The 25,358-nt window shown below is 38.7% G+C and overlaps 1 protein-coding gene across 2 annotated transcripts; it reads left to right on the top strand.

Annotated features, from left to right (window-relative positions):
- The first annotated feature begins 302 nt into the window (after nucleotides 1-302).
- Nucleotides 303-24,813, top strand: CIP2A (cellular inhibitor of PP2A). 2 transcript variants are annotated; one of them, XM_054270410.1, is made up of 22 exons: nucleotides 303-404; nucleotides 1,367-1,514; nucleotides 3,177-3,289; nucleotides 5,171-5,265; nucleotides 5,895-5,991; nucleotides 6,928-7,050; nucleotides 7,202-7,344; nucleotides 8,046-8,121; nucleotides 9,196-9,423; nucleotides 9,937-10,096; nucleotides 10,952-11,093; nucleotides 11,882-11,981; nucleotides 12,842-12,960; nucleotides 15,438-15,630; nucleotides 17,857-17,931; nucleotides 18,015-18,125; nucleotides 18,854-19,050; nucleotides 20,910-21,019; nucleotides 22,206-22,232; nucleotides 22,822-22,887; nucleotides 23,385-23,524; nucleotides 24,562-24,813. In XM_054270410.1, the coding sequence occupies exons 1-22, from the start codon at nucleotides 303-305 to the stop codon at nucleotides 24,730-24,732; spliced, it is 2,736 nt and encodes a 911-aa protein (XP_054126385.1). In that variant the 3' UTR covers nucleotides 24,733-24,813. The 2 variants fall into 2 exon arrangements, with proteins under 2 accessions (XP_054126385.1, XP_054126386.1); XM_054270411.1 differs by lacking the exon at nucleotides 22,206-22,232 and adding an exon at nucleotides 21,767-21,770 and having other exon boundaries at nucleotides 22,805-22,887.
- The last annotated feature ends 545 nt before the right edge of the window (nucleotides 24,814-25,358 follow it).

Below are 25,358 nucleotides of genomic sequence, written 5' to 3'. Positions count from 1 at the left end.
GCTCCCCCCGACCATACAGAGCTCCGCTTAGGAAAAACATCTCTCTGGGTCGCCCCGACGGCACGTGAGCCCTAAAGCCGCTATCACCGGTGCAAGCGCCCGCATTCCCCGGATCCCGCGGCTCCTCCCCCGGCTCTCGCCACCCGCCCCAAGCCTCCCTTAAGCAAGATGGCGGCGGCGGCGACGTCTCCCGTGCTGCCGCGCGGCGGCCGCTCGCGCTCAGTGGTCGCTGCGTCACGATGGCGGCGGCGGCGGGAAATGCGAGTGAGGGCCGGGTGGGGAGTCTGAGGGGCCGGGCCGCCATGGACCCCCCGAGCTGCATGAAGGCCCTGCTCCTCGCAGCCACGGAGTACCGCGCCGCCAGGACAGCGCACAATGCCGCGCTCCTGCAGCGCAGCCTGGAGGTGGGAGCGGCGCCCGTGCCGGGGCGCGGAGGGAGCGGGGCGTGGGGAGTGCTGTGGTATCTGTTGTTATAACGTTTTATGGTGTGTTTGTGTTTTTACAGAGGTGTATTGTGAGTCTATATGCACCCAGGGCAAGCAGATAGTGTGGGTTACAGGGGACCTAAATTTTATTTATCCCTTAAATTGTGGCCCGCATGAATCGTTCCACAGCTTAAAAAATAGCGTGTGAATGACGAATTGGTCTTGCATCTGGAATTTTCCGTGCTACGTATTTAGACGTGTTTTTACTAAGGAAGTGGACTAGTTCATTTCCCTGATCTTCAGGTACAGCTTTGTGTACAACTTATGTGGTGGCCTTTGAATTAATCTCCAAGTTACTTTTTCAAATACAGATTTATTTTAATTGCTTTTTATTTTCATTTAATTGCTTTAATTGCTTATGTGAGAGTTAGTATCTGACTTTGCTTTCTTCCCTATATCCCTTGTAAGGAGATACAGAGGGAATATACAAAAGCAACATTATGTGTCTCCCATATGCAAAATAAAAATCGTGTCTGACTGTATTGGTGTACAGGTATATAATTTTTGGCCTCTTCTTATGAAGGGTTCCACTAGCTCAGGTTCCATTTTTTCATTCCAGCCACAGAGTCCTCCCAAACCAGCCCTGAGTGCCCCTGCAGATCCTCCCTGCGGAGTGCCACCTTTGGAAGGCAGGCTGATTGTGACATGGTTATTCTTTCAAAATAAATAAACTTGGTACTTTCCAAGCATAAAGGAATGGAAAACAGTTTTTTTCCATTTCTGCCTCTTTTTTTCCCCCAGCACACGTGAACATCAATGTCCCAATACAATGACACTTACATTCTCAGTTTGTCAAGTAGGACAAAATCTTGTGCAACGACTTTTGTGTCAATTACATTGTTGCAGTTGAGTAAGGAAGGTTTTTCTCCTTTCATCTCCAGGTTATCTCCGGACTGAAGCTTACCCGTTTTTTTGCTTCAAACCAGATTCTACCAAGTGAATGTCTCAGTTGCCTTGTAGAGCTCCTGGAGGACACTAATATAAACCCTTCTCTGGTCTTGTCTGTGGTTACTTTGCTATCACAGCTAGGTAAGGTTTGCATCTGAACTTTTTATCTTTTGTCTGGACAAGGGAAGATAAGACAGATGCTGTCTTATCTGTCTGTGTTGTGGGTGATTAATGTCTTGCAAGAAGCATGAGGTGTGAAAGATGAAGTATTTTTCATTGTAGTGGAGTGCTTGGCTAAGGTACCTATTAAGAAGTTTTGCAGTGAGAAGGAGATTTGAAGTCATCCCTCTGAATGACAATGATCATGCTGAGAATTTATCCACTGGGTAGAGTGAGAAATTATTCTCTTGTCCTTTATTTTTGGAGCTGGAAATGACTACTTTTTTAATCAAGTGAGAAATGTGCTTAGGGTGTGCAAGGATAGGGAGAAGTGGTGTCACATCCTCTGTTGTAATAACAATCAGTTGGGACTCAGTTTCCTCGTGCAGAAGAAGCCAATTCTTTATTCTCATAACTATTTTTACACAGTTTTCACAGACCTCATGCTCAACTCTGGTTGGCTAGTAGTTTTCTTGCTCCTTAATTCGTTGGTTAGAAAGTGCTTGTGTGTGTAGGTGTTAAGACTCTCTCCATCTACAGGTGTTTACATATATCTTTGGTGGATTCTCATGGGACAAATCTATTGTTTATGCAGGTGCCACTTATTTTTCTCTCTAAGAATAGGTTGTAATGCAAACAAATTCTCATTCTTAGGATTTCTTCACATGGGAACTTAAAAGCTACTGCTAGCTTTAGCTAGAGTAGCAGGGCCTAAGCCATATTTTATAAGACCTTTCTTTTATAACATCTTTTACCTGTCTGCAACAATCCTCAACTGTCATCATCTCAGGTTACCTCTCTGGAGTGTTTGCTGGCAGTGTGGGCTCCAATAGCCTGGCCTATGTGCATCAAGCTTCCCAACAGCAAAGAGGTTCTACTGCCTTTTGCTTGTGTATTGAAATGCCTTTTTGGTTTTGTTTTTTTTTCCCCTCTATTTCATGGAAATGGGACTTCATTATCCAGGGAGCTCTGTGCTCAGAGCACAACCTATATATACAGGGAAAAATTTTGCCATCATTGCTTAGTTTCTCATCATATATGAGTAGTTATTGAAGATCTGAGTCCTTTATGACGCTCCCTTGTTTATCTTCTCTGATTCATGGAGTTTAAGCCTCTCTGGGCTTCCTTTTATGCTTTTGGAACAATTACTGTGAAATTTGTTATAGGGTTCTGGAAAATTTTAAGAATTAAGTCCTCTTCCAAATGATCTATTGCTCTACTTGTTTTGCTACAACTCTTTGAAGATTGCCTAAGCAGAACTGGCTTCTATTTATTTATTTAACTAATGCTAGATAACACTATCAGGTTATCAGTTTGAGTCTACCTTTCTACCATAGCGTGAGGCAAGAAACTGAGCTCATTAAGATCTAAGCCTTTGAAGTGCAGGTTTCAAGATCTCAGAAATGAAACTTGGTAGGTTGGAGGTTGACTATTCTTTCAGTGTCCAACCATCTTAAGGAAATGGATTAGTGTTATAATTAACTGTATGCCCAAAGGTGAGGTAGAGAGGCAAGAGCGTAGGAGCTGTCATTTGTTTGTAATTGCCTTTAAAACATGGGTGAAGAACTGCTCAAAAACATTGGCTTTTGCTTCAACTGGTAGCTAATAAGACAGTTTCTTTTGCTAATAATTCCCAAATTCCAGCTTCAGACACAGAGACTAGAGAAGCTCTCCAGGACACCTACAATCTGACCAGCGTGCTGGCAGGAGTGGTTCATCGAAGTTCTACTAATCTGAGTGACCCAGTCTTAGTACAGGTAAAGGAACTACTGCTTCATCATGTTTGGCTACTGTTGCATAATGAACATTATACTTTATGCATATAATAACCCTTCAAAAGCTCTATTGGAAATAACGTGTCAAGCGAAAGTTGATCTTAGCTGTGTACCTTATTTGCTATATGAGGTGTGACAGGAATTTTACAATTTATAGAGTTCTTTGTACTCTCTTTACTCTTACTGGGCTTCTCACCTGCTCCAATCAAAGAGCCCCTAAAAAATCCCACAAAGCAAAAATAACAACCAACCAAAAAAATGCTGCTTTTTAAAAATTATTTCAAGAAGTCATTGTTGAGAGCTCAGAAGATTGATTTCCAGTTGAGGTATTTGGCTGTTTCTCCTGACAAAAGCCGTTTCATAACACAAGCCTGGAGATCATTTTGTCTAAGGAGTACTTTGACAGGTAACTGTGAAGGAGTGAAAGGAAAGTTGTGGCTGCCTGTTTTCATGAGAGGTTGGCAGAGCATGTGTGGCCTCCTTTTTTCTGGTCAGTGCTATCTGCCAGTGAATGCCAGGCACTGTACTAATCAAAGCTTAAGTGAATGTCTGACTATCAGTTTGAACTCACTAATTTTAACCTGTCCTTAAAGTTTGCTTTATTTTTTTCAAATATGCACAGATTTTCCTCTAAGCTTTCAGCAAGTACTTGCTGTTTGCCTGTTGTCTCTTTCTGAAAAGCAGAAAATTAATTTACTGGTAGTCCTGTGGCTCTTGTTGTGTGGAAAACAAGTCAGGCATCCAGTAAAGATCTCTATTCCTGTGATTTGTGTATTTCTCAAAGCACTGGGAATACCACAAGATCTAGGGATCCAAGTGACTTACCAGTCAATAGGAGAGATTTTGCAGTCACCAGATAGATCCAATCTTAAAACCTTGAAGCTCTTAGATATCTAAATGTTGAGGTTTTGTTTCAACTGCTAACCTCTGGTGTGATTTTTGTCATGTTTGAGTGTATTAACTTCGGTTATGTGCCAGAAGAGTGCTGTAGAAGGACTTTGCTACCCTTAGATCAGTTGGCAGTCTTTAGAGCAAACCTGTTTTCCTGTAGGCATCCTTTCTACAAGAGCTTGAAAGTGCTTTTTTGGATTTTGGTGAGACTTCTAGACCTTTCAATAGGACAAAGCCTGGTTATCACTGACAGAATGGAGAACTTGCTGGTAAGGCAAAGGTGGAGAATTGAATGTGATGCCTTGAGAGGCTGACTTGAAACAGAGACTAGACAGAGCTAAAAAAGGAAGAAGGTATTTATTAAAAGACCTTAAAAGGATACACCTTGGGCAGTACAAGAGCCTGGTCAGGACTACACCCAAGATGGACCTAAAATGGTCACAATGTTTCACACTTTTATAAGTTTTGGTCTATTTACATATTGGGGTTAATTGTGCAATTACAGCTTCAGGTTATGAAGTCCCATCCTCCATGTTTGCTCTTTTCAGTTCACTGCTATTTATGCTCTTTGGGCCTGAAGCTGGTTCCCAAGCTGGAAAAGGATTGTTTTGTCTATCTACCCTGAGAAGAGAACTTACTAACATTTAGTATAAGGCTCAGAGTTACACATTAAGGCAGTACAGAATCTGAAAAATATGAAAGCTAAAACTTAAGGAATCAAATGGGCTGAAAAGTTAACTCCTCTGTCAAAATAAAATCTTAATAATATTTTTGGAGTTTTACTAAGCACATCAGTATGTTAGGACATTACAATGTGCTTGCAGCAGCTTATGTAATTGTTATGTTAATGTTAGAGTCTGAAAATTAATTAAGTTGTGTTGTTTTGATATTTGTCCTTTCAGTTTCATCTTTTGTAACATTTCTCCTGAGATGGTGTAGGACAAGCATGTAAACAGCTTTCTGTTTCCTCAGGGTATTCAGTTGCTGCAGAGACTAACCTACAACGTTCCCGTCTTTTGTGGCGGTGCCAACATCGATGGATTAATTTTGTTTCTAATGCATCATGTGTAAGTGTGTACTCAGTGTCTTTTCTAGTGGGAAACAGCAAGCTAAGTTTCTAAACTTTCTGAAGACTATTAGAGTACTGTACTAACCTGGTCTCCAGAGTGAGCTGTGCTCTGAAGTTATCACTTTCCTTTGAAAACCATGTACTTGTTGCAGATTGTCAAATGTAGTGATTGTGGGACTTTGAGTGATGGAATATTAATTGGCCTCAGCCCACCTCCACATCTGTGGGAGCAGGGAGCTAATAAAGAGAAAAGCCAGGAGGAAATTCATGCTCGTCACTAGGAGCAGACCTGTTAGATTAATAAAAATTTGATTCAAGTGCTCTTGTAAGAAATCTAATGAAACTTACAACTATATGTAATAAACAACCTCTGATAGCAGTGATCTCTGATACTTTGGGTTTTTTTCAGATCTACTCAGTTAAAAGCTGCCCACACTGCATGGATTACAGTTTTAATTTTTCTTTGCATGATGAAATGGTGTCTCATTAAAAAACAAGCTCTTGTCAAGACACAAAACAAAATATAAGTCCCCCCACCACCCAGCTCTCCCAGCCCCCACCCTTCTATTTCTTGTAATTAAATTCAGGATGTTTCAATGAAAACATCTTTTCGGCTTTTCTTTTAAGTCAATCCACTGAAGATGAGTTAACAATACCGTGTTTGGGACTCCTGGCAAACCTCTGTCGTCACAACTTGTCTGTTCAAAGTCAGATAAAATCTTCGGTAAGAGCTTTGCTTTTGTGTCACGATTCTCCAGCTTAAGGGTAAGAGTTAATTGACTCTACTAGGTACCTTAGTACTTCTTTAACACTTTCAGCACTTTAACACTTTCTGCTTATTCTGCCGAAGGGCAGTTGTTTCTTCCATGCTGGAGGAAATAACAAGCAGAACAGGAAGTTGGGTATCCTCTTTCCTTTGGTATATTGCTGTGTAGTTGCCCTGGCTTGTATTATGTGTTTGGTTTTTGCAGCTGTTCTCTGCAGCTGAAAAGTGAATTGAAAATGTGATCATTCTTCCATAGAGAAAACTAAATGTCATTAAAACATAAAGATTATAGGTGGATTTTTGATAAGCAAAAAGCAGATTTGCTTTTCAAAAGATAAATCAGTAAAATAGCACTGATCTTCATGTCAGGGTCCTTGAACCCTCAAATACATATAGATATCTGAACTGCTTGGTTCCTCTATGTTCATAAATCAGTGGAAACATTTTATTTTTTAGTTCAGAAAGAGAAATTAATGTACATAAAAGCAAATGTTCTGTTTACCTTGGAAGAGGCAGGGGGCAAAAAAAAGAGAGAAAATATTGTCAGATCTGATCATTAGTCAGAGAAGGGATAGGAGTCAATTTTCAGTGATTATTTTCTCTTATGGGCTTTAGCAAAATGACTTTCTCATCTTTCCTTAAAATAATGATGGAATTTCTTCCTTCGTTGGTTCTCTGTTGTTTTGGGGTGTTTTTTCTCATTTTTCCTTATACAGGTTGAAAAGAGAACATTAACATCAATGTCAGCAGAACAATGAAATAGCTTTCTCAGAGAACTGTTACCATACCAACATTTTTTTGTATTATTCATTATTTGTATGGCTTATGTATAAATATGTCAGACCTGTAAATTTGATGGGTTTGTAATATCTTTGTTTCTCCTTTTTGCTGTAGAATAATGTGAAGAGTTTCTATCGTACCTTAATAAGTTTCTTGGCTCACAGCAGTTTGACTATGGTTGTGTTTGCGCTTTCGGTGTTATCAAGCCTTACCCTAAATGAAGAAGTAGGAGAAAAAGTAAGTGTGTCTTTGAAGTTGTTTTTATTCTTAAGTTGTAGATAAAACCAGTTGTCATACTGCCCAAATAAAATCTGAATTCCAGCTAGTTTTAATGAGCAAGACCCCCAGCAAAATATGTGACTATACATAACTTTCTTCTTCTTTCCAGCTCTTTCACGCTCGAAATATCCATCAGACATTTCAGTTAATATTCAATATTGTTGTAAATGGAGATACTCTAACAAGAAAATATTCTGTTGATTTACTCATGGATCTTATGAAGAACCCCAAAGTGGCAGATTATCTTACCAGGTATGGCTCCATTTCCTAAAAGTATTTTTCCTAAGCTCTAGTTCAGTTTCTTTGCTGTACGCTATTTGAATTCTAAACCAAACACTAGGGGGAAAAAAAATCCCAAGATGCTTTTTGAATGTTGCTAGTTGATTATAATTATAACTGCTATATCTGAATCTAAAGGGTTGCTGGGTTACTAGTTTGATACAAAACTGTGACTTAAAACCTGTTTTTTTCATTGTCACTGAAGGAACATTGAATACTCTGTTCTGCAATGTTTGTAATGTTTTGTCTGGACAGTGTTGGTAGTCAGACAACAGGATGAGTAGCTATCCTGCCTTTTACAGTGTTATATAGTTGAAGTTACAAGAAGTAATATTTTTATTGGGGAGGGTGGTTCTGTGGAGGGCTTGACTAGTAGTTTTGCAAATTTTCCACTAGCAGAATTTAGGTGCTGATTATTAATCTAAATCAAGCAGTAAACATAGCTGAAAAATCATAGCTTATTTTAAGGAATTTGCTTTCATTCTTAGTGATAAATAACTTGAAATATTTTAATGCTTGTGCTGTAGAAATTATGTTATCAAAACCATCACTGTACTTGAAGTGTTTGGGGATAAGAAGGAGAATAGGGCACTTTCATTCATCACTTGGTGTAAATGTCTAAATGTGCTGAAATTTCGGGTTTATAATTTTTTTCTTCTCTATGCATGCTATAGGTACAAGCACTTCACCTCTTGCCTTGGTCAAGTATTAGATCTTCTTCATGGAAGGGATCCTGATTCATCATCTAAGGTATTTATACTTTTTCTGTTAAAGGCTGAGGCTACATTCCTAAACTAGTTTCTCTTCTGTTATTATAAATAGGTTCCTTGTGTACAAGGGTTGGTCATGAAATACACTGTCTTCAGGACTCTTAAATGACCTAGAGAATTCACCAGGTTTATATTTTCTAGTTATTCAAAAGGCTGTCAGGTTGAATTTGTAATGTTGGGGTTTTGCCAGATTGTGTGTCTGCTTTCAGGCAACAGATGTAAAGGCAAAAAGCCAACATAAACACCTTTTGTGCTTTGGCTATTAGAAATTTTGGCATCTACCAGGAATGCAGTATATCCCACTTTGCTCTCTAAACCTTGAATTAATACTACTCAGACTTCAGCTGGTGATCAGGGAACCCTGATGCTAATCCCAAATGTGTAGGAATAAGTGTTCCTGCCTTAGCTGAACAAATAGATGCCGCTTCTGTTTAAGCAGTGGACTTTTACATTCAGCTTTGTGTCACTACTACCTTATGTAAATGAAACATTGGCTATCTGTCACTAGAGGCTAAAATATGAAATGTGAAAATGTTGGGGCTAAATATATCTGTGAAACAAATCTGGAGCTTTTTTCTATTAATGTGTTACACATCCTAGTTAATAATAGACACTACTATTTCTCTCTGTGTGGTTTTGCTGCTGTTTATTTAGTTTAGAGAGGCATGTTGACATTGAACTTTCCAGGGTGGTTTTCTCTTTGTGCATGCTCAGAGAATAGATGTGCATCCATTCCTGTCTCAGAATGTTTTTCTCTTTGATGGCTTTCTTCATGCTGAGTGTGTACATGTTTGTACTTTTACTGTATCACTAGCCAGCAGTCATGTCAGAAGAATGCAATACACTGAATACGGTCACAAGCCTTCACCAGTCCAGTGAACTGTTTCTGCTGCTGACTTGGCTTTAAAGAAAGGAAATTATTCCTCAAAAAACTCTAGTGCTGAAAGAAGTTGCATAGAACTTGTGTATCTCTTTAGACTTGTGTTATGGGAGCTGCAGTTTCTGTATAAGTTCTTGATTTAAAAGTATTTGAACTCTTCTTCACTTCACACAGATCTTAGAGCTGCTGCTTGCCTTCTGCTCTGTGCTAGAACTGCGTCACACCCTGCGGCAGGCGATACTGGAACCAGCTGGCTTGCCAGGCTCTGCAAACACCAGACTTGGGACTAGCTCAAAGAGTTTTGAACCATCTGTTGCATTGGTGCACTTGTCAAACCAACCATTGGAAGGCTCTGAAGACTGTTCAGGGCTAGCATTGCAACTACTCAAAGAGATTTTTGAGGTACCGAGACTGATAACTGAGTTTAAAGAGCTTCTTAGTAGCTCTTATTTTTAAATTATTTTTAAGCAACTGTTATAGTTATAGTAAACTATATATAAACTGTTGTAGTTTGACTTGAAAAATAGCGCATACAAAAATACCTGTAATAAAGTTCATTGTATAATAGTTATGTTGGAAGAAACATACTTCACAAAACAACCGTTCTTTTAAAGACATGCAGTATTTTAGAAATATGTCTGTGTTGTAAGTGGAAGACAAGGCAGTTTATGAAGTCATGAGGTAGGCAGAACACTATCAGAGTTCCTTCCTAGGACTTACAGAAATGAGGAAGTTCTTGCTGTTTCTGTTCCCTGTAAACTTCCTCCTCCAGTATGATACTGCTCAGCCATCTTACGCCTGAAATAGCAAGAGGCTGGGAAAGCAGGAACACGGACTGGTGCAGGAAGGGGTAGAGTAAGCTTGGCTTCCTTGTGTTGTACTTTTCAATATTGACATAAAATGTCTTTACTACAGGATGTTACCAACAATAAGAATGGTAAATCAGCTGAACACTTTATGGATCTTTTGCTACCTGTTCTTCTTGATCATCTTCAGATGCCAGAACAGATTGTGGATGAGCTATTAGTGAAGAAAAAGTGTGAAAGAATGGTCAAGGCTATTAATGTCCTCACAAATATCCTTTTAATGTGCTTCTTGGCAACTGATTTATTATTCCTCCACCATGATGTGCTCTAAGATATTAAAAGACATGTTCACCTTGAGTCACTTTAATAGCTTCTAATGACAATATCTGCCCTAATTTTACTTAGGAGTGTCGTCTTGCAAGATCTAAAGTAGCTTTCTAATTGCTGTGAAATTATTTTGTAATACAGTGGTGCAGGATAAAATGTTGTGGCTATTCAACAGAACAGAAGCCATTTGCAGATCAAAAACAAACATGAGTGTTTTCCACTGAAATTGTGGGGAAATTTGGGCAGCCATCTTCTTGATCCATATAGTATTGTTGCCTAGCTAAGACAAGTGCAACTCCCAGCCAAATATGATACAAACTTAGATAAGAGAAACTACAAAAAATAACATGGAATTATACAATTTTACACTCCTCACTGAGTCCTTAGTGTCCACAGTAAGTTTAGTAAGGGGGACATAACTGCAGGGTGTAGTCCTGCATTTAAGCTGAGTTCTGTGGAGAAGTCTGTGCTAGCTCACTTCTAGGTAACTGACTCTTGTATTGGGGACTGCCTGGTCCCTGCCTTTTGCTGACTATGCTTCTTTATGCCACCCATGTTATTAAGGTTTGCCTTCACTGTCTGTTTCCAATAAGTGTATGTATTAACTGAAAAGTGAAGCATATTTGATTTGTTAGGCATGAATTAATTGCTTTATGTTGTTGGGTATTACAAGCATTTTTAGAGGCTCTTGTGCTTTGATGCCCTAGCTTTTTGGCCCTAGCCTTATTATATAATATTGCCTTTTGGTACCAATACCTAGGCATAGGTATATTGAATTTATTCTTAACTCTGCCTACTGCTCTGCAGAGATGACACACTGAAAATGCATGTCTCGAAGGTGCTGACTGCCAGCCAATGCACATGTCTGATAGAACACCAGTTTCCTTATTGTGGGATTGATACTGGCTTTGGGACAAAATTGGTGGACTCTAAAATGTGGTGAGCACACATATTTATCTAAAATCTAATTAGACATGACTAGAGTGAGAGTTGTGATATTGTTGCAATGAAAAGAATATAGTAGTTGAAAGTACCATTTAAATCAATGTTGATATTAAATTAAACTTGGTATTTTGTGGACTAAAAAGTAATCTTGCTGGTCAGTTTATTCAGATAATGTTTTTGGCATAAGCTGGAGATCCACTTATGTGGAATAATGACCTTAAACCCCATGCAGTAGTTTCAGGCTGATCCAAGTGAAAGCTTACTAGAACTGCTCATGGCATGTGATTTCTCATTTTGATTTTATGTGATCAGAGTTTCAAAATTGGCTATGGGGGGCAACAATTTTCAATTGTTGTACTGAAAATTAAATGCACATTTCTTTCAGCTCAATGTTGTTATAGCTAAAAGTGAATATAGCTATAAATTAGCTATAACTTATAGCTTAGCTATAGCTATAACTTATAGCCAGTTTCCCTGGCCAAAACTCAGTGAAATATAATTGGACCTATAATTAAACCCTCCTCACTTTCAACTGGAATTGGTGTTTTTGGTCTTCACTGTTGCCATCCTTGACATGCTGGAGAAGCTCAGGCACACATCCAGGGAACTCAGTATGATCTCTTTGGTTCTAGCATCATTGCCTTGCTAGATATATTTATTTTCCTTGTGAAGGTATTTATTAGGGTTTTTTTAAATTGACTGGATTTGTCAGTGCTGATTTGACATATCTCACCTTTTTTTTTTTTCCACGCAATTTGCTTTTCTACTTGGATGTTTAAAAGCAAACTTGCTACTGATATTATTTTGAAAACACTTGATCTTATGAGCAGATTGCAGCAGGATGTACCTGATATGAAGGTCAGCTTCTACAAAATGTTACAGGTACGATTTTAAAATGTTTTATGAAATGTATCTGTGAAATAAAGCGTCACTGCACTACAGTAGTTTTAGTTATAAATGTTTTGCATGGTTGTCTCTGAAGTGGTAAAGCTTCTAGGAAAGTACAGTCCCTTATGCACAATTCCTAAAGGTTGTGTCACTATTCTTCTAAAATAACTTCTAAAGTAGTTTGCTTTTACTCTCATCATTTGTTTTGGTAATGCATATGAAATCATATTTTAGCTGCTTGGTAAGAATGATCCTTTTGAGACTGCATTATGACTGCAGTTTAAAGGTAGCAAACTAGAAAACAATTACCACAGCAATACAATCACTTTTGGGTTTGGTTACTATTAAATATGTACATCTAATTTGGAGCTTTGCATGGCCAAAAGAGTTTCTGGTCAGATGATACCTTAATTTATTACTTTATAGATGGAAAAGCAGTCCAGAGAGTCAAACACTTCTTGCTTCTAGAATGGGAATTGTGTAATTTAATGGGTAACATGAGTTTTACAGTCCACAATTAATCCTTATAACTTCTGCTAGTGACCTTTTATGTTGAGTGTCAAGCACTTGAAAACTTGCAGAAATTAACTACCCTCTTTACCTGTTGAGTTGCCTTTAATGTAAAATGTGATTTCAAGTACTCAGAAGTATAGACTTCTTTTAAAATCACATGTCTTCTGTGGACTTCAGGCCCAGAAACTTAGAAGGGCAACCTTCAAGAAGGTAACTTAAGTTTTGAATAAAGCATTTCTGTGTTCATGGGCCTTGTGATGTTTTGGTAGTTTGTGTTTTGTGGGGTTTTTTGTTGTTGTTGTCTGCTGTGTTTTGTGTTGACCAAACGAATTTATTTTTAGGATCAGCGCTTGATTACACCTTTGACATTTGCTTTAACATCAGACCATGGAGAGCGGGTCCAAGTGGGGCTTAAAATACTGTTTGAGGTTGCACCCTTACCGGATTTTCCTGCCCTAGCGTAAGCATTTCTGTGATACTCTGGTTACATTTGACATTTTTATGAGTTTAGTGATATTCATGCTTTTTGGAGTACTATTTTCAGCTTATCAGACACAGAAACTTTAGAAAAATTGTCTTGTTTCTGCTTTATGTGCACTTACGAGACCACAGTGATCCTGCAGAGGCCAGAGGAAGCCATCGCAATGCTGATGGTGTTCATTTGATGTCAGATCCTAGAGAGCAGAGGAGCAATTGACTCCTGTCCCTGTGCTCATCTCTCTGAAATCTGTGCTTGGAACTTAGGGTTCATCTGACTATCAGATTTCTCTCTAATGAACTCTGTCAGATGTGTCATTCTTCAGTTCCTAAAGCTTTACTCACCCTTTTGCAGTATCTTCCACGAAAGAACAGATTAGGCTAAGACACAGGCAGATGGCAGTTCAGGTAGTATTTTAATAAGGTGGTTTAAACAATGGAAAAATTATTGAGAAACTCTGGTGAAGTCCTTATTTCCAGAGATGTAATAAAATACACAAAAAATATTTCAAATTGTATCACAACCTGGTGTCGAACCTGACAGGTATCAAGGTAGCAAGAAAAACCATTACATCAGCAGCAAACGCCAGACATGAAAATGTATGCCTTTCTGCTGAGTGAAACAGGGGACCTGTTGACAAAGGACATGGAAAAAGTTGACATACTGAATGCCTTGTTTGGTCTTCACTGATAAGGATTCCCAAAGGCAGAGCAATGTCCCTGAGAGCAATGGGAAAGCCTAGAGGAAGCAAGACGTACTCTGGGTGGCACAGGGTCAGCTTATTGGACATCTAAACTAACTGAGCATACAGAAGTCCAGAAGACCTGACAGGATGTGCCCTTGAGTGCTTAGGGAGTTGCCTGTTGTCATTCCAAGGCCACTCCAGAATGCCTTGGAAAATTCATGGTGACTGGGACAGGTTCCTAAGACTAGAAGAAAACAAATGTAACTTCTGTCTTCAAGAATAGCAAAGATGATCAGTAGCACCCTGAACTGCACTTGAAGAGTCCTGATGACAGGGCAAAGGAGGGCATTCCCCTCTGCTCTGCTGTGGTGAGGCCACACCTGTAGTGTTGTGTCTAGGCCTGGGCTCTCCAGTGCAAGAGAGATACAGACATCCTAGAGTGAGTCTAGTGAGGAGTTTGAGGGATGAGCATGTATTACACAAGGTGAGACTGCAAGAGCTGAGCTTGCTTACTTTTGGGAAGACTTGCAGGCTTCTTACCAGTGTGTTGAAATGGCTGATAGAAAGGAACAAAAGAGACAGAGCCAGGCTTCTCAGTGGTATCCACTGACAGGATAGATGTAGGCACAAACTGAAATATAAGAAAACCTTTTAGATCTCTTTAAATATCAGAAAAGAGACCCAATTACTGTAAGGTGAGGTCAAACTGGAAAATGTTGCCCAAAGAAGTTGTGGAGTCTTCATCCTTTGAGAGAGTCAAAATTACAAGGCATAGTCCTGGGCAGCCTGCTAAGAGCAGGAGAGTTGAACTAGGTGGTGTGCAGATGGGTCTCTTTCAATCTTAATTATTCCATAATTATATGGGTTTGTGGATATAAGAAATATTTTTATAGTAGCCAGTAATGAATAGTCTGGCTGAAAGAAGAAGGATCTATAAAATCAAATATGTCTGGAATTGTACAATGGAACAGCCAAATAACATGTCTGTAAATGCAAGATAAAAATAAGCTATGCTCACTTAGGAAGCAATTGAGACAGCACTTCAGTGAAGAGGCTGGGATAGCTTAGTAATTAAGGAATTTATCAAGAACAAAAAATTTATAACTGGTGCCTCTAGAATCAGCTCTTGATTTATCATTCTTGTTTGAAACATGTTATTGGTACCTGCCTTGAAAATACCAGCCACAAATTACATACAGGCACCTGAATATAGGTGCTTTTCCCCTAAGCTTTTGAGTTCTCTTCCCTATACAAATTTAAACAGATTGCACTTTTATCTTCATACTTAAATTTTGGTTAAAACTTACTAAATCAAATGTGTTGTATGCAGTACAGTATTGTAAAATAGAATGGCAGACAAAGAAAAACTGAGGTTTATTGGTTGCACTCTGCCTTTTCTTGATTTAATCTTATTTTTATGCCCAATAAAAATCCTTACTAATGCTTTCTTCATCTTCTTTGATACACACAGTGGCCCAGTTAATTTGAATAATAACAGGTGAAATAACCTGTTTCTCAGGTGCATAAGAGATATGATCTGTTGCTCCAAAGAGCTGAGCACTGTACCCTTTCTGATGAGATTCTGTATTTGTCCTAAAAGTTAGCCATGATACATTTTTTCCCCTTTTTTCTGTACCTCTGGCCAGTTTGAGCACATGCCCAACACACATCTTTGTAAGGTGTGGTAATGCAAATGTGGCTGTACATCTCATCTTCAGTCCTTGCAATGCTATTTGCAGCAGGTTGTGTCATTAACAGCCTCATGTTTATACAGGCTGGGTGAAAGCATTGTAGCAAATAATGCCTACAGACAGCAAGAAATGCAGCACAGAGCAAAGAGAATCCAAATGCAGGCACCTGTGACCAGCACTACTTCAGTGAGGTGTTCTTCATCCTATCCTTCAAGTAATGACTCCAAAGCTTCAAATATTGAGGAATTAATACAAAAACTTCATTCTGGACTAGAGGTTAGTAGAATTTACATACCCTTGTGAAACATTTGACACTTTTTTTACTGGAAGGGGCGGAAATGAAAATCCAAGTGTCTGACTACTGTATGTGGAACAGTTAAGTTTGGTTTAGATTCCTGTCTGTTTGGAGTGGGCTCTTTTTACTGAGCTCCTGAGCAGAATTCAGAGATGCTATCTTGAGCTACACCTGAAGGTAGGGCTCCTTACTGAGGGCCCTCTCCAGAGGGTGTGCCCACAGTCATCTTAGCTGTCAGATGCAGAGGCAGGAGCCAGGTACAGTCCAACTGCTCAGACTTGCAGGGATACATACAAGGAACCTCCTCCCTCTGCTTCCCAAGAAATAGCCTGTTATAGAGTAGAGATGCTGTGCTACTTTAGAAAAGTGTGGTGCATCTCTCGTATGCCTAAACATGCATACTGACATTCTCCTTTTGTTGGCTGTAGCTGACTCTAGCATTTGCAGCTCAGCTTTTGTGGCCTTCTTGGAAAGGTGCTGTTATTATTTCAGAAAGCAGGTTTTACTTCCCTCTGCAGCAGCTTGCATTGTGAATGAAACACCCAACCAGGAACCACATACCATGTGCTGCTTTGTGGGGCATCCTGGCAGATACTGAATATATCTCCTCTTTCCCTTTTCTGTTCAAAGCAAGTTAGCTGCTTTGTAGCTGCTTTAGAGTGAGAGATGGATTATTGATTCTATTTTCTTTTGGCTTAAAAGAACAGTATGCAAATTGGATAAAGAAATTGAAAGTTTCTTGCTAACAGCTTGATATTTGTATGAGTGGTATTGCCTCCAGCCTTAGCTTTGCAACTCTTATCTCTTTGTTGTAACTGATAAAAGTGAAACTCAGAGAGGTACCATTAGCTAGCAGAGAGCTACCATCTCAGAGAGATGCCTGAATAACAGTGAAAAAGGTCAGGTGAGTCTTCCTTGGCTTACTTTTTACTCTGCCACTGGATGCTCCCCTTGATCGTTCTTTTCAGGACTGCATGACAGTCTGTGGGTGCATTGCTGTGTTCATATTAATGGAAATCAAAGCAAGCACAGGTACCTACACAGCACTAATGCAGCAGCTTCACAGTAACGTGACAGATTGTAAATCTGCTTCAATGTTTTTTTTAGGGTGAAAGTTGTTTATGAATTGTTGAGTTATTCTTTTCTTAGCCCTTCTAATTAGTAATTCAAAAGCAATATACACATTCACTCTAAAATATCCAGTACTTGAGCTCTGTGTATTGTGTGAAGCTCAAATGCTTGTAAAAACATAATTGAGAAAACACTTTTCATAGTATCACTGTTCAGAGAGAATGAAGGGAATTTCATTCTTAAAACTTTTCTTGGAGTCATTTCTATCTCCTTTAGATATTTTAAGTTTGCAAGTAGGAAAATAAACTACTTGTTTCATTCTTTAGGGACAGAAAAATGAGCTGAGAACTGGAGCTACACAGGGTCTCCCGTTTAATTTTCAAGAAGCATTCATACATAGTGGTTCAGGATGCTGCAGGCTTTTCTGTAGGTGTTCAATGTATGAACAGCTGGCATAGTTTGCACTTGGTTGTGCATCAGCATCTGTGAACAGCTGCTCAGAACGGGTGTTATAGCAGGACTGCCTAAGAGAAAACACCCTGAAATCTAAGTAGCATTTTCACTTGACTCAGGCATATACTTTAATAAACACTTAGGTCTCCTTGTGCCATCCATGGTGCATTTCCTCTAGTAAGTCACTGGATTAACGCAGTAGGCTCTCTAGGTCCTCAATAGTATCCTTTCCAGTATCCTAGAAAAACTTTCCTGGGCCTTTTCTCTCAATATGTATGTTGAGAAAGCAGCAGAGTATAAACAAGGAGTTTTAACCATATGCATTTTGTGCTGTTAATCTTAGGGCACATTATTTTAGGTGTCCTATGAGGGGCCTGCTAGTTCTTCAACAAAGATTGAACCAAGGGGAATGATTTTAGAATGGTGATTTTACCTTTTTATAGTTCTGGACTGATAGTGTTCTGCAGATGAATCCTATTAAGCCTAACCAGTTCAATTGCTCACAAACTTTCCTCAAGGGTGAGGTGGATATCTTTGAGTAGATAGCCTCAGACACAAAAACGTGAATTCAAAAAGTCTAGTGGCAGGGGGAGTTCACAAAACTACTGAGCTCTTTAGTGGCACATTACCTGTGTAAGTAAATTGAAATTCCCAGTATCAGTGATTGGAAAACGTTTCCACAGATGAAGGAGCCCTTGGCTGATGTGAGGATATCTGACGTAATGGATGTCTACGAGCAGAAGCTGTTGGCGTTAGCAGTGAGTACAGCCTAATGTGCATGGGGATGCTGCAGTTGGTGCTTTCAGGAAATGTTAATGAGAAATGTTCTCTCTGTATGCAGTCTAAAGAAACGAGGCTGCAGGATCTACTGGAAGTAAAGGCAGTAGCTCTGGCTCAGGCTGAGAGGCTGACGGCTCAGTACCGGTGTCAGAGAGCCCAGGCTGAGTCTGAGGTTAGTAAAGGAACTTGAAGGTGGGACTGAGTAATGATTATCTGGGTGGCTTTAACTGTGATCACATGTGAAAACTATACTGCTTACCTGTAAGCTGTGCTTGCAAGTTAAGGCAGTCCTAAATTTCATCATGAAAATCCTGTTTTCCTCTGGCCTGTTCTTTGGCACAGTTTTCTTTAATGTCATTTCCCTTACAGGACGTCAACAAAACCACCCTACTCTGCTTGTTATAATTTGCTAGCCATTAGTGATAATTCAGCAATATTAAAAAGTAATAAACCCACTTACTAGAATTCTCTATCGAATTTGCTGGTATATAAAGAACTGTTTGCTGTTTGTGCCTTTGATTCACTGGTCAGAGATGAACTTTCAAATCAAGCTTGCTTTTGTGGGGTCTGTATTTGGGCTGCACATTGAAAAGTGAGAATAATTTCTATTCTTTAAAGATTGCATTAAAGATTGTGCTAGTGGATACTAAATCCACAGCTTTTACTTTGTTCTTCCCTCTTCCCTCAGATTGTCTATAAATGGAGCTAAAGGAATTTAGTGAACCAATTAATTTGTAGTTAATATTAGGTGAGGGAATTTATTCTCTTAATGTAGATGGTGACATTTTGGTGTTAGATCTATGGCCTCAAACGTGCCTAATACAGCTGAAGAAACAGAACTCCTTTTAATGTATGTGACTTTTTTTCTCTTTTTATTTGGGGGTGTCTTTCCACTCAAAGGCAAGAACTCTTGCTGCAATTCTGAAGGATGCAGAACGAAAAAATGAAGAGCTTAACGATTTGTTGAAGGCTCAACAGGTAGAATATGAAAGAGCACAGACTGATATTGAGCAGCTCTTTCAGCACAACAGGAAGTTGCAGGCAGTTGCTGAAGAACATGAAAGACTAAAAAAATCCACTCTTGATCTCCTTCAGAGGTAAGGCATGTAGGATCTCTAAACAAATATTTAATTTGAAAAGAGTTCTGATGTCCTTTACTGTGCTAGGCACATTAGAAGAGCAACCTTACATGCTGTGTCATGTTCTTAAATGGAAAGGTCATTATTTTTTCTTCTGTATGCTTGTCAATAAGGTCTTTCAGGAACTCAAATTTGTTACATTTACATACCTAAATTTATTAATGTATTAACATTCAGCTTTCACTGGAATGAGAACTGAATTGTAGGTGCTGAAGGTTCAGTTCAGGAAATAGCACAAGCTTTGTATAAAAAGAGAGCATTGTTCTCTAAGACACAGAAGTAACAATGCTTAGTTTCTGTTAGCATTATACCATGCTCTCCATATCTCTCTTTGATCTTACAAGCTGTCTTGATACCATGCTTGCAAGAGTTCTGGAGAAACACCCAATATCAGTGTGTTTGCATAATGTAGGGCTTGGTGTTGTTGGTCAAGTCTCTACCAAATTTCACTTAAATTAGGTAAAACTGAGGTATGGAGGAAGGAGACACATTGTGTGTCCTGAATTATTTATAAGCATTATTTCTTTAGGGATCTTAAGCTAAAAAGAATATGTGAGACATGCAAAGAACATAAAGATAGAAAATATTTTGAATTAGAACGTGCTTTGGAAGAATAAAGGCTTAAGAGAGCTTTGACTTCTCAACTCATGAGCTGACACTAGGTGTCAGCAAGGCAAAGAAACTGATAACACTGAGATCAAGTTTCTTGTTTAATAATGGGATCAAGCATTATTAGACCATTTTGAAAGCATATTGCTGCCAATAAAGGAGTCTTTGAGGGAGGAAAATGTGTAAAGCTTTTTTTCATTACTAGATTTCTTGAATAAGTGTCTAGTATGGTCACTGTGGAAGTGCCTCCATTTTTGCTTGAACTGTAGGCAGTCACACACTTTGTGAACATGTATTGTCTAATTCATGGGAAATAAATCAGCCTCTGTCTAGGATCTAACAGTTTTAAATTCTCCACACTAGGAACAAAACTTTCTAATCCTTACAATGTGTTTCTAAAGCAAAAACTTACTTTTTAAAACAACCTTCATACTTCATATATGCTGTTTCTTGAAAGCAATCAATTAACTGACACCAGGGGATAGAATTTGCCTTTCAGTAGGAAGGTAGGAAAATGCTCTTTGCTTAGAGCATGAAATCTGCCTCATTAGCCTGTATTAATTACACACTGCATTGTCTTCAGTATGTTCAGTTTTAAGTATCACAAGACAAGATTATAGAAGATCATAGGGTCCCTTAAAAGATGACTGACATACACAAACTGTTATAGATTAGCTCTTTGCAAATTTCTGAAGGTATTTATAGTTTTGTCAATTCCTAAAAGTTTTCTGCTGGAAGGAGATTCCTTCCTGATCATTAATACTTCAGGATATGTAAGAGATCCTCTGATGCTTGGCTGGTTTGTTTGTTTATCTGTTTTCTTCTCCCAGGTCAAGCAGTGGAACAGGCCGCCCAGGGAAGTGGCTGAGTCATCATCCCTGGGGTATCTAAGAGATATGTAGATGGGGCATTGAGGGACATGGTTTAGTGGTGGACTGGGCAGTGCTGGATTAATGATCTAAAGGGTCCTTTCTAACCTAAATGATTCTATGATTCTAAGTATGTTGATTTAAAAAGAACAAACCCAAAACGTCTAACACACTAACAGCCAGCTGTCACCAAAAAACACTCAGCTGAACACCCTCCTTCCAAAAAACACCTTGCTTGTCACTTGAGTGGGATGATCGCATAGATTACATCAAATATTTTTATTTGGCAAACTATTAAAGTAAAAGCTCTCTTCAAAAGCAATTACATTTCATTTGTAGGTATGAAACAACTGAAAGGCAATATAAAGATCTACAGATTACATGCAATTCACTAAATAAACAAGTGGAAGCAATGATGAAACTAAATGAATCACTCAAGCAGCAGATCAGTTCGGTCTTTTTAAAGCAAGTGAAGCAGTAAAACTAAATAGCACTTTAGTCTCAGTTTTTCAACTGTACTTTAAGTAACATCTGAGAAGTGGAGTTAGCCAAAGATGCTTCAGGGTTGGTTTATACATTTATTTTTGATGAGAATCTGTAGGTACTGACTTAGGTTTATTTTATTTGTTCCTTAATTGGTTGGAGCAATTGGTGAGGGAATATTGACAGACTTCAGCAATAGTATGAGGAGAAAGATGATGACTCAATTCTTAGGTGCCCTTGGGAGAGCATGGAGGTGTTATTTTGGTTGTTGTTGAATTCCTAAATGCTTTTATCATGCAAAAATTTCCTTGTATTTTCTTTTAGCCTGTATGTTTTCTCTTAATATTGTCAAGTTGGAAAAAAAAATAAAACCAAAACAACCAACCCTACTAAATGAACACATTTGAAAGTTCCCCTAGAAGTCATGATGGGTGGTATTCTGCCTGTGGTATAAAACATCTTTTTCAACTATAAAACTGTATTACCTATGTCTTCTTGAAGAGTAATTGTAAATTTTCATTTTTGATGACTTAAGATAGAGGTCTGCTGTACCTTTCACCAATGTAACTAAGGGAATATAGGATCTTGACAGATTTTATTTAATACATAATTTTCAGAAGATGTATTTAAAATATTTTTATAGGCAGGCCTTGTATTCAGTTGAGAAATAAAATGCTGTCGGGAAAGTTCACTCCACCCTTGTCAGTAATCAGAGCAGTCCAAATCACTGCCTTGAGTTCTGATTCAGATGGAAAATTTTCATACTGATACATTAGTTTGCTCCTGAACAAATTTGGCTACTTACATCGAATGGTGCAAGATGCAGCTCAGGGTAACTGAGGAGGCACTCTGATGAAACTGACCCTTGTTAATGCCAGTCTGGAGGAGCAGTTTATTACATAGATACTCTTGAACTGCCACAGAAATGGAGACACAGGAAATATATGTCCCTCCCTCTTGCTAGAGGCTGCAGCTTAGAAACTAGTAGATAGGAAGTGGATAAACAAGTAAACAAAAGTGACAGCAGATGCCATCTAGGCAAGGCAAGTGGCAAGCAGAATATGCCTTAGAAATTAGTCTGGCTGGTAATGGAAAAGGTAGATTAGCTTCAGAGAGTGTCAAGTGCTCCTGTCAGAGCTGTACTGCTGGTAGATGCCAGTACCTCTGGATTAAATGAGTGTGGAAACGGAGGATTACCCAAACTAGTGAGAACTGAGGCAGGCCTGTACAAAAGCTTTGTCACTGTCTTATGGCATGGTCACTCTTGAGTGTTGTGTGACAATCCAGGAGATGTTCAAAATGGTATTTTTTGTGTATAGATACAGGGATAATACCTGAAACAGGTTTTACTAATTGCATTGTCTCTTCAGGAGCACAGTAAGAGCTAAAACCCCAGCATCCTTAATCACTAATGGCAGGGAATTTTTACTTGCATTGAATGCCAATTTTAGTTCTGCCACAGTATTTTGAATTATCTGTGGCTGTGATCAAAGGCATCAGTTTCTGGCCTTTGTAGTCCTGGTATCAGCCTTTTCAGTAGCTCCTACCATGATCAGAGAAGGGCAGTGGCTGGGTCATGGTGGCAGGAAGGAAATAAGATCTGTCTCTGCTCACACCATGCACATTCATAGGATGGATGAAGCTCTTGACAGTAACAGGAAATATCACAAAAATCATTTTAGTTTCTTAGGACAGGGAAATGGTGGCATAACTCATTTTAATCATTAAAATTTATTTCTCTGAACTTTTAGGAATGCTGCACAGTTAGTAGAAAGTGAACATCGCAGAAATGAATTACAGCAACAGCTGCAGGAGAGAGATGGCACAATAGCAAGTAAGTCACCTACCTAAAGGTCACTGAAGCTAGAGAAATAACTGTATTAACTAGATATTGTTATTATAGGCTCTAGATAAGCTGCTGTATCTTAATGAGCAACTTGTAAACCTTAAAAGTTGGGCACAGATACATAATTTAATAGTTGAATGAAACAAATACAAATTGTAATCTTTTAGAAAGGATGCATGAAGTTGATTTCCCAGACTTGACTGAGTCTCTGCATCTTGTGTCCCTTCAGGATCTTCTTGCAACATGTCCATTAAAACTATTTTCTGTATGAAATGCAAATTAGAAGAGATTAATTTAACTCTCTGCAAATGACTGGAAACAACCTCTAAAATTCATCAGTAGGTGGCACTACTCAGCAATTCAATTAGCAGCCATGCTGAGTCTAAAAAAAAAAATTAATAAAAAAGTCCCTTGTTTCCCTGGCCAATGCAGTATCTGTTTTCTAAGTTTGATATCTGATCTTCTAATTTGTTCATTCTCTTAAGCCTTGCAACAGAATATAAACGTCTTGGAAGAAAAAATCAAAACTCAGCAGAAAGAAAAAACAGATATGGAACAAACTATCAATATTCTTAGAAAGGAATTAAGCGAAACACAGCAAGCAAGGGAAGAACTGAGTGTCAAGGTAAGGGATTACTTGTGCCTGCATTCCTGAGACTGGAGTTTTAGGTATCTGTTTAATTGATAGAGTTGGTCAATCAGTACTTTGGTAGCTAAGTACCTAAAGACCCTAGAGTAGCTGATGTAGTAGCAGACAAGAACAAATTCTCTCAATTTCAATTGAGTTTTAAGTCAGGATCAAGTTCTAATGAGACTCTGTGTGGCATGGCATGTGAGTACATAATGTTGTTGGGAAGAGAAAAAACCCACCAAACCTGTGGCATAAGGTTAAATAACAAAATGTAATGAATTCCTCTTCAGTAGTTTTGACTACTGAAAATGTAGGTCAGCTTGCTCTCCCTCCCTTTCTCACATTGAATTAAGGTACATATGTATGCACCAAAATGCACCTGGGGTTCTTTTGATCATTGAAATTCTAGTAAAAAAACATTTTTATCTCCAAGAACGGGTGTCCTTTTTTCAAAAGAGAGATTACTTTGGCTGTACCAAGTCAACAAAATAAAGTTAACAGAAAAAAAAACAAAAGAAAAAAACCCCACAAACTAATGCCCCAAGCTTCAGTGCAGCCTTACTTGACTGCAGGCAAGACTCCCTCTAAAATCACAAAGCAGAGATTCATTTTACATGCAAACTGATCAGCAAATGCAAAGTGTGCAGTCTGACTACCAAATTTACTGTGTTTTCATTTCCTGGAAGCAAAAGCTTAATCTCTTCAGGCAATGTTATCCAGTATATAGCAAATATTTCTTTTGTTCTCAGTAAATATTTACTGTTGTGGTGCTTGAAATGAAATGTAGATGGTAGCACCATGATTATGAAGGAGTTGGTGCTTTCCCATGGTATCCAACATTTTGCAGTGTGGCAGTAGCTGTAATCACTCATGAGCACCAGCTGAGGGAGATTTCTGAAACAAGCTTGTCATTTTAAAGCTGCTTTTAAAATACTTGCTTAAGTTCACCACCAGGCCACTCAGCTTTCACTGTATTATGTGTTTTTCCATTGGTAATAGAGGAAGCTATAATATTTTGCTTGTTTCTGCAGGCATCTTCTCTGGAAGTTCAAAAATCCCAGTTAGAAGGATGCTTGGCAGAAAAAGAAGCGCTCATAAATCTGCAGAAGGAAAAACTGGACATACACGCCAGCGTGATTGCAGCAATTCACAAACTAAGTGATGGCAAGCAAAGTGTAGAAACAGTGAACCTCAGTTTGTAGGGCTCTGTTTCCTGTGCTTTACAAACTCTGTTAAGTGAGCTAAATTATAGGGGTGACTGCCAGCTTTGTACACAGCACATGCTGTTTGGTTGCCTTTTTGCATAATGCAGGGTTTAAAAACTTTTAGTGTCAAAGTAAATTTGCAGACATGGGTGCTTTCCCTTTAAATGTCTTGGTCATGGGGAAGGGGTAAGTGAATGTTGGGAAGGTTTTGTTGTTTGGGTTTTTTTCCTCCTTTTCTACCAGAAAGTGCTTGAGTAAACAAATTCTAGTAGGGAATGCCAAGCATGTTAATAACTAAATTGATAAATACCAGTTTGACTTTGTCAAATGGTGGAATGGGAGGGAGAAGACATCAAGCTGCTCACCAGAGTAAGGTGGCAATAAGATACATGTCTGCAGAAAATGGTAAATTAATCTTTAGCATTTATGTGACAGAATCCAGGGTATATCAATATTGATATTTTTTCCCCCCCACCAGAAAAATATATTGTTTCAGTATGCTATTCTAAGCCAAGTGTAGCTGAACTCTGGGTTGCATAGAAAATAAATGCACAAACACATCAAGATATTTTGACAGCATTTCTGTGTTCTTTTGTGGTAGTGTTTTTCCAAATGGTAATGAA

The sequence above is a fragment of the Melozone crissalis genome, unplaced genomic scaffold (assembly GCF_028551555.1).
Source record: "Melozone crissalis strain CALT ecotype California unplaced genomic scaffold, PUWL_Pcris_2 ptg000009l_1, whole genome shotgun sequence".
NCBI classification, from domain to species: domain Eukaryota; kingdom Metazoa; phylum Chordata; class Aves; order Passeriformes; family Passerellidae; genus Melozone; species Melozone crissalis.
Note: the sequence above shows the minus strand (reverse complement) of the source record. Positions and strands in the feature narration are given on the sequence as shown.